Raw genomic sequence first — 10,046 nt, 5'->3', positions numbered from 1 at the left:
TGCTATCATTCTGGTTTTAAGGTATCTTAAAAATGCTTTAGGACAAGATTATTATATGAAATAAAGGAAATGTTCAATGTTTAAGTAATTGGGTATTGTGATGCTGATTTAACATGTTCTCATACCGATAGACACTCTATTATAGGATATTGTATTTTTCTTAAAAGTATATTATCTCCTACAAAAGTAAGAAGCAAACTGTAGTTATTTGATCAATTGTTGAAGCTGAACATAGAACGATGGTATCTCTTACTTGTGAACTTATATAGGTGAAACAATTTCTTCAAAATCAACTTTTGTAGGGTGATAACAGTTGATTTAACGTGTTTGTGTGTGTATATTTTGTGAACAAATAAACTCCTTCATAGTTTTTACCTTGTTTTATCCTCACGTTTAGTGTGTTTTCTAGTTTTCTTATGTTTTATTTAGTATATGCTTGTTTTTACCTCTAATATCTTTGTTTGAGTGTGTGAAATAAATGAATAGGAAGTAATTCTAGTGGAGAAAAACAAGCAAGAACTCAAGGGAACATGTTTTGGGACAATAAAAGACCAATTTGAAGAAAATACCCATGTTGGACGCCTTTGGAATTGCACAAGATCCTGAATTTTAAAATGTTGTCAAAACTGTCAGGCCTGGGCCCCTAACAGGGGGCTGGGGCGCCACAGAAGGGGATTGGGCACCCCAAAGGGGGTTAGGGCGCCACAGAAGGGGCCTGGGCGCCCCTAAAGGGGGTTGGACGCCTTTTTCTGTTGTGTTTCCATATAAATGTGGCGCCTGGGCATCCCAGAAGGGGGTTGGGCGCGACTTTCGCTGATGTGTCAAAATGAGTTATTTAAACATGGGTCTCGAGATTTTTTGGGCATTCTTCTCCTCCTACACTTCATTCTTCACCTAGAGAGATTGGGAGAGGTCCTTGAAGGCTATTTGTGGTGTTGGGAAGCTCTCCCACTCCTCCTTGGGTCTTCAAGCTTCATCAATGGTGATTTTGCCCCTTTTGGGTTGAGGAAGAAGATAGGTCACAAATTGGAGATGGAGATGCGAAGGGAAGGCGCAAATGGAGCATGGAGTAGCTGCCAAGAACCTTGGAAAAGACTTTGCATCTTCTCTTTGGTTCCAATTTCTTCCCTATCTCTTCAATTTTGTGAACCCTAAGTTCTCCACCATGGAGAGTTTTTCCTATTTGTTGAGATTAGATGTAATAAATTGAATCTTGTGTATTTTGTGATGTTAATGTATATGCTTTTTCATTTCGATGTTAGTATTTGATTTCTATGCTTAATGCTGGCTTTGAATTGATCACACATGCATGAATTATGGTTCTTGATGTATTGGAAAATATGACTTGAACTTAGAATTGAAATTGAACAACTAATTGATGGAATTGAGTTGTTTATAAATGCATGAGAATGAAGTGGATGAACTCTAGTCTTGACAAATTGTAAATATACTATGTTAAATTCCTTGCACACCAACTGTTTGATAAAATACCAAAAAGAGTTTTTTGTGTTGTTTTGTGCACTTTGATGTCTAATTGAGTTATAAAAGGAAGAGTTGTCATGTGTTGCACAAGTCCCTTGGGAGAAAACGATATTTATCACTTTGACCATTTTAAATATTTTTATAATATTTAAGTATTTGATTTAACCAAATGTACTTATTTAAATTTTTTCTTTTAAAATCATTATAATTACTCATTACAAAGTATGTGTGTAGGTTTCATTGGAAACTATTTTTTTTTTGTCTTGAATTACTCTTACTATATTTAGATTGGAATTGAATTATGGAGGTTTTTTTTATACTAAATGAGGTTACAATGATATGTCAAATACATGTAAGTATTATAATAAATGGAGAATCCATATTTATGGTTGTCATGAGTTTGTCATTTAATGAGTTAACTTAATCCAACTCATTTATTAGTAAATAGAAAAAACCTAGTCTATCATAGATTGGTGGGTCAAACCTACTCACTTAATTAGAAGTTTTTTTTTTCAATTTAAAAAAATAACAAAATTTTTCTAATTCAAGTCTAAATAAAGCAAAAATAAGTCTTAAATTAAATTTATGATCAATCAAAGATAAGATTTCATTCACACAAACATTCACAAAATCTCCTTAACAAAATTTTTAATGGCTCTATAACAATTCAAATTTGTTTTTATATAAAAATTGAGTTACTAAGTATAGATTTGTAGTTTTTTCAAATTGTTTACTAATTATTTCATACAAAAATAATTTTATGCGAGTCTCTATTTTAATATTTTGTAAAATGATTAATCCAACAAAAAATACTTGATAAAACTAGCAAGTGAACCAGATTTAAAATTGATCTATATCAAAATTTGAATTTTTTTTTTTCAATCCAATTTGATTCGAACCCATAATGGAGAGAAATTCAATATAGTCCACAAAAGAAGATTCAGTTAATCCCCCTAGACTTCCGGGTATAAAAAAAAAGAAACTCTAATGTTGTCTTCTTTTATAGTTTTCTAATATGTTATATCTTAATCTTCCATCTATTTTCAGAAATTATTTTCTTTATATTTTTTTTTATTTGCATAATTTTTGTTCGTATTTCAATATTATATCTTATTCTTCCATCTTATTAGATCATGAATTTTTTTTTTCTGAAAATGTTTTCCATAATTTTGTGGACATCTTTTGTACTGGTCTTGAAAAACAACTAAAGACCAAGTTATGCAAAACATCTGGACATTTTTAACGGTGCAAAATCCTAAACATATGTTTATTATTCTTCTACAACTTTATTTTTTATTTTATTTGTATTTGCTTTATTTTTTCTTTTACTTTTATACTAATTTTTATGTTTTGAGAATATTTTGCAAGGGAACAATGTTGTCTTCAAAGATGATATCAAATCCAGAGACTTGAAAATTAATTTTTTTGTGAATGAGTAGAGATATTATATTTTGTGTTTGTGTTTGTTTTTTTTTTAAGTCGCAATGGTGGGCATTGTTTCTTTTTTGGAGATGTGAATTTAAATAAAATGTCAAAACAATATTTACATTCCACAACGTCGTTTAGTTGAAAATCATAAATCATATTTATTTTCTTTGGTTCGTTGAATTTGTTTTAATTTTTTTTTCATAATATATGTGCCCTGGTACTTTTGATTATAGAAGAATACTTTGTCTTATTATTTAATAAGAAAANAAAGNTGAATTGTTTTGTTTTATCTTTAATATTTNGTGGACAAANAGTTATTTAAGTTCATGAATACTTTGACCANAAGATTGAAGNTAAATAATTGACATTAAAACTTTTGAAAGATATTAAGTAGTGATTTTTATTTATCTACTTAAATTAAGTAAGTGTATTTATAATGTTTTAAAAAACATTGATTAAACAAATAATCTTTGTCACTAATAAGGTTACAAGTGAATAATTTGAAAACAAAAAGATTATTTTTACTATCATTATAAGTAGAAATATCATAAAAAAAAATATATGTATCATAAATACAAATTTGATTTCCTTGATTCAGAGTTTTCTTTTAAGTTTAAAAAAAGACAGCTCCCTATATATTTACTATTTATGTATGGTTTATATGACAACGAATAAATAACTCTCAAAGTCAATTTTTTTTATGATTGAACTTTTTTCAAGGTTCAGTTTAAATATTCATATTAAATTTGTAAAATTTATTTGTTTTCATGTACTAAAATATAATATTTTATTAATTATTCTCAAAATATATAATATTATTAATCGTTATTTTATTTGTATACGAATTATTTATTTTGATTAATTCAATTATAAAATTTTATTAAAAATTACTTAAATAACTTAAACAGTGAAAAATCGTAATTATTTGAAAAAATTTAAATTTATATATTAATTTTTTTCACGGTACAAACACTTTTAATATTATATTCAAGTGTTTCTGTAATTAATATATTAATGGATTTTGGTTTTTGTCATACCTGATCATGCTATGCTAGGTCACTAGAGATCGAAAATAAGGGAGAAAAATTGCACTTTCAGTTTGAGAATGTCTAAAAATAAGATTAAAATCAATTTAAAATTATTAAAAATGTTATATTTATTTGAAATTACATTAACTAATGGAAATAAAATGTAAAATACCTGAATGAGAAAGCTTTTATAAAAATTATATTAAAAGTTGTAGTAATGCAAACTGTAACATAAAAAAGCCACAAGGTATAGTGTAAAAGTAGTATAATATTCAGACATCTATATATGTCTTATACTTTTACGTTTCACAAGTGAAAGACAATATCTAACTAACTGAAATGTATAAATGAAATACTGAAGTTGTTGTGTATATCAATATTAATAATCGACAAAGCAAAGCAGTTAAAAAGATCAAATATAGCACTATTGCACAACATGGAGGTCTCTCTAAATTCAAATGCCTTAACTAATTTTCACGAGAAAAAAAGTGGAAAACCACAAAAAAAAAATCAACATTATAAAAATTACATCCAGAAAATAATAAATAGAGAAAATAAGGAGCTTTTCCTCTAATTATAAATCACAAAGTCTTTGATGTGTGATATTTTGGGCCAAAACTCTCCAACATTGGGTTCATATTTTTTATATAAGTTAGCACAATCTTCAATCTTCAAAGTTTCAAGTGCAGTGAGGTGATGAATGTTATCTGAGAGAGATACCAAATTTGGGCAACCTATTAGATGAAGTGTTTTCAGATTAGTCAGAGTTGGTAACCAATCTGGAAGTGTTTCAATATTCTCACAATTTGAAACAGCCAAACACCCTAAGGAGTTGGCAGTTTCCTGAATCCATTTAGGCAAGCCCACCAGCTGTGAAAAATTTGAAAATTCAATCATTTTTAACTTCAGCTTGGGGCTTTCTTCTTCATGATCGCCCTTCCACAGTTCCAAGTCCAAATTACCGCAGTCCCCAACAACCAATGTTTCTAATTCAGGAAAACATTGACCGTACAGCGACAATGACTTTAGACTCCGACAGTTCCAAACGTATAATGTTTTAAGAGAAGGGAATTTCACCCCTCCAAAGATGGACTCCACATTATGGCATGATTCAATAACCAAGTATTCCAGTGACACCAATTTGGCGATCTCATTTACAGGCAAAACAGTTTGCTTTGTACTAAACATCAAATGACGGATACTGATTAATTTTCTTAATCCTTTGGGCAATACTTCCAGCTCCATGCATCTGAAAATTATCAACACTAGCAAACTTTGGAGATTGCAAATAGAATCGGGGAGTCTCTTAATCTTGAGATTATGGCTAATGTCCAAATATCTCAAATGTTTCATCTTAGCAATGCCACGGGGCAAAGTCTCGAATGCCGAACCACGTAAATCCAAAACTCGCAAGCATTTGAACTTTGACAGACACGTATTTAGTATAGTTTCACCGTTGGCACCTCCTGCACCATTTGGAAACAGTACGGTTCTCACAGCTGCTGATTTTTTTATGACTAAATTGTCAAACAAACTGCTTTCAGCAAAAGACAGATGTCGAACATTTTCTGGAATATTTTGAATGTTGAAACGCACGTGTAGACACTCATCCTTTGCAACAAAAAGAGCTAGATCATGCACCAAATCATGTATTCTAAAACTGTAAGAAGTGCCAAAGTTTTCAAAATCTTGGAGAAAGGATCTTGACAGGAGTTCATGCAAATATTGATTGGCCACATCTTTAAGTGTCCTATTCGTTTTTGGTAGTGCAATGAGTCCAAGTGACCCCCAAATCGCAGCTATTTCATTACTACCGAATTCATAATCCTTTGGATAAAGGGAAAACAATGCAAAACATTGCCTCAAATAGGATGGCAAGAGATCATAACTCAGTTTAAGGGCAGGTAAAATGTCATCTTTTTTCTGAGGCAAATTCNAGATTTCANTNNNACTCACATATTNCCATTCACTNNCCTCAAATTTCGAGAATAGTAAACTACCTACCGTTCTCACTGCCAGTGGAACCCCTTTGCATTTTTTCACAATTTCTCTGCCAATATTTACTAAGTGAGGATGTTTTTCCTCCTCTCCTTCTTTAAATGCCCACTTCACAAACAGAGACAGTGACTCCTCTTCCGAAAGACCTTCTAAAATGTGAGAGGGAACTGTACCCATCATGGAAGCAATCGAATGATTGCGTGTAGTCACTACAACTTTACTTCCTACTGCACCTACTTGGATTAAATTCCTCAACTCAACCCATTTAACACGGTCTTCGTTCCATACGTCGTCCAATACGAGTAAGAACTTTTGACCGGAAAGTTTTCTTTTCAATTGCTTTTGCAGTTGCTCCAGATCCAGCATGTTCAAATTCTGTTGGTGAGGAGAAACATCTTCATCGTTGGCAGAATTGATGATTTTGATAATAAGTTGCTTAATGTCAAAGTCATCAGAAACACACACCCACATCTTCAAAGGGAAGCACTCTTGGATCCTGTTGTCATTGAACACAAACTTTGCAAGTGTAGTCTTTCCCAAGCCTCCAATCCCCACAATTGGGATAACAGATAGACTTGTATCATCATCATCAGGATTCTGCTGCATCAAAAGTTCTATTATCTTTTCTTTATCGTGTTTCCTTCCTATCACATCTGAATCACTCACACGGGAGTGTGTCATATCTCTCCGATGAACAACACGTGTGTCAACATCAATTATTTGAAGACTAAACTTATGCCTATTCGCTGCAACCTTGTCTAGTTTGTTGTTGATATCTTTAATTTGTTGTGCCATCTTGAAACGAAAAAGAAGTGGATTAGAGGTGGAGAAGAAATGACTTACCTTGTCTTTGGTGCTACCATGAGCTTTGACCACTTTGTTTCGCAGTGTTTGACACTCAAATTCATCCAAAACATCTTCGGCATCGGAGAAGACAGTTTTGAGTTGAGTGAGCCATTCACGGAGTTGATGGTTGTGATCTTGCTTTTGCTGAGCATCTAATAGCACAGCCTTAACTGAAGAGAGAGTTTTTGTAAGGTCTTGAAGATCGTCGTATAAATCCACCACTCGACAAGCTTCTTGAAAAGCATGAGAAGAAAGCTTTTCTATAAGTGACTCTGCTATGCTGAACAGAAACGATTCGGCCATGGTTAGCTTTGAGATATCGAAAGGGCAGAGATAAAGAAAGCAGAAGATCAGTTTGTGTCCAAAGGCTTAAGGTGGTCTTGGAGGGAGTAATAATGAATTTATCATCTGTTTTCTTACACGGACAACGTTCATCATAAGCATCTCACTTACAAGTATGCTTTGCTTATTCCAAAAAAAAAAGGAGATTCTTATTTCCATAAAAGAAAGATTCTATTCTTTGCTTATTTCCTAAATACAAACATTCTATTCTTTGCTTATTTCAAAAATAAAAATGAAAATAGAAAGTTTCTATTCTTTGCTTATATATTGAATTTTCACTTTTATTAGATCCCCGTATATTGGAAAAAAGTACACGAGTGGGTATCAGTCGTTTTTGTTTTCAAATTTTTATACCACAGTCGTTTCTAAAGATTTATATCATATAATATTTTTTAATATAATTCAGAGAACTGATTTAATATATAGGAGGGGCTAATAATACAATATTTGTAAAACAATAACTTTTTTTTTAGATTCTAAAAAGTAGAAATAATATTGAAAAAAATAGATAAAGTCCATTTATAATACATTCTCTATTACTTTTTAATACATACTTTGCTTAATATTATTCTATACATATCTTTATTTTTTTTTAACATGATTCTAATTCTTAATATTCTATTACTTTCATTTTCCGACCCATTTCATTTCTAAAACTTAGAAAAAAAAATCCTTCTTAAAATCTTAAAATGCAGAGTTAATTCATTTTAAGTAGAAAATAATGCAAGAAGAGAGGAGAAGAAAACATTATGCACATATCAAAGCATGCATTATCACGTTTTGTTTTTTGTGTGTGTGTGTTTTTTTATCGTAGACATGTTTATTGGAAATAAATATTGCAAATGCATTGAGTTAGCAAATTCTGGTGGGAAAACAAGGTGCTATCTGTTTATTATAAAAGAAATAAAATGCTCATGACATGTATAATTTTATTTGTTTTCATGTTTATATTATATTGTTATGAATTGGTGGGTTTGAAAATTAGCAAGACAAACTTTATCCTTTTGAGTGTAAGGGCACTTGTGAAATAATTAAGGACTATTTGGCTATGGAAAGAAATCATGATTTATGTACACTTTGTTAAATTTGAAGGTAATTAACGTTTGAAATACAAACAAAAATTGTGTAAAAACTTATGTATAAAATAATATTTTTCCACTTCAGATACTTTTTAAATGCTATTCGAAGCTTTGATTGTATTATCCTTAAGTTTCAAAACTCTCCTTATTTATTCCACGCTTCTCAATGTTAACAAGTATTTTTCAGAAATATCCGACAATTACTAAGATTCAATCTCTAACCAGTGCACGTTGAAATCCAAACCAATAAATATATGAAAAAAAAAAACTGTTTGTTTTATTCGATTGGATTCATATTTGAGTTAGTTTGTGGTTGATTTCTTTGAAACTCAACCTAACCTTAAAATTAGACCGTTGAAACAGAAGTTATGTTTTTTTTTTTTCCACAAATAGTTGAAGCTCATACTATAAGTCTACACCTCTCGTTAGTTTGTAAAGTCCTTGTTTTTATTTATAGATATATCAAAAAAGAAATTATAGTTAGACAGCTTGCCTTTTGAAGGACCTCTAGAAGGAAAATATATTAAAACAAGAAAAATAATAATTTTCATACGAGATGTCTTACCAAAAGTTAATGCTAATTGAACACAATGTTGGGAATTTTGGGGCTATGTAAGAGAGACATAAGAAATATGACGTAGGAAGAAACTTGGTAATTTATTTTATTAATGTATCATATATATATATATATATATATGGTAATGTAATGTAACAGTAATAATTAAATTTTAATATTTAAAACTTAAAAGATATTTTAAAACTGGAATATTTTTTAAAAACTAATTTAAATAAAAAGATATTAAGTAAATATTTTCAGCATTTTTCCTTGCTTAATATTTGTTTATTTGAATTTTAGATCTTCAAATTTGATTTTTCTCCTTGTGCTTGATTTTCTTTTCTATTTTGCTTGTAATTATTGTTTTTCTCTTTTTTTTAATGAGATCACATTTTTTTCAATTTGTCATTCTTAATTGTATCTTTTTAAGCTTCATATTCTTTATCATGATTGGATTTTATGGTAGTAACATTTAACTTTTAATGAATATTAAAACGTGGACCTCTTAAAATATATATATATATATATATATATATATATATATTATTTTGATTTTTTTTATATTTTCTTCACTTTTAGCTAATTTCTTCCTCTTTAAATCTACAGTAAATATTTTGTCTTTCACTTTAAATACTTCTAAGTTGTTATCATCTTTGATCAAATAAAGTTTGTTTTCAAAAGAAATTTTATAATCTTTTGTTAACATTTGAGCAACACTTAATAAATTTTGAGTAATTTCAAGAACATATAAACATTAAAAATTAATTTGATACCTAAATGAACTTTAATTGAAATCGTTCCTGTACCACTGCCATCAAAAAGGTTTTTTCAAAAATAAGTGACAAGAAACTTTTCTTTCAAACAAAGAAGTTTGCAATCATGAGAACAAGAAGTTATCAAAATGTGAAGTTTTAGAAGAACCATTGTGTTAGGCGCCACCATTCACTTTGGTGCCATCAAAAGCTAATTGTTCACATCGACATTAAGCGACGCCAACATAACGTTGAGTGCTACTTAACCATTTTTGGCAGTTGGGACATGAAAACAGTCGTTTTAGAGAGCTTAAGGTCTTCAAGAGAGCTTGTGGGAACAAATATTTTTTCTCTTTGTATCTTCATCTTCTTCTATTTCTCATTTTGTAAGCTTGGACTCTTTGAGCTAAATGCATTTTGTTGGGATAGATGTAACCAATGAACTCTTATATATATGTTTTTTCCATTAAATTCTAGTATTTTTGTTTCTTTGCTTAATGTTTGTTTTGATTTGGCTATCCATAGTTTGATACTT

General features: G+C 30.0%; 1 protein-coding gene across 1 annotated transcript; it reads right to left on the bottom strand.

Moving 5' to 3' along the window:
- Positions 1–4,355: 4,355 nt before the first annotated feature.
- On the bottom strand, positions 4,356–7,211 carry LOC106757295 (putative disease resistance protein RGA1). The gene has a single exon (XM_014639933.2). The coding sequence runs from the start codon at positions 7,083–7,085 to the stop codon at positions 4,509–4,511; it is 2,577 nt and encodes an 858-aa protein (XP_014495419.1). The 5' UTR covers positions 7,086–7,211; the 3' UTR covers positions 4,356–4,508.
- Between the last annotated feature and the right edge of the window lie 2,835 nt (positions 7,212–10,046).

Source organism: Vigna radiata, chromosome 3 (assembly GCF_000741045.1).
Source record: "Vigna radiata var. radiata cultivar VC1973A chromosome 3, Vradiata_ver6, whole genome shotgun sequence".
NCBI lineage: Eukaryota > Viridiplantae > Streptophyta > Magnoliopsida > Fabales > Fabaceae > Vigna > Vigna radiata.
The sequence above is the reverse complement of the archived record's forward strand: the minus strand, read 5'-3'. Positions and strand labels throughout refer to the sequence as shown.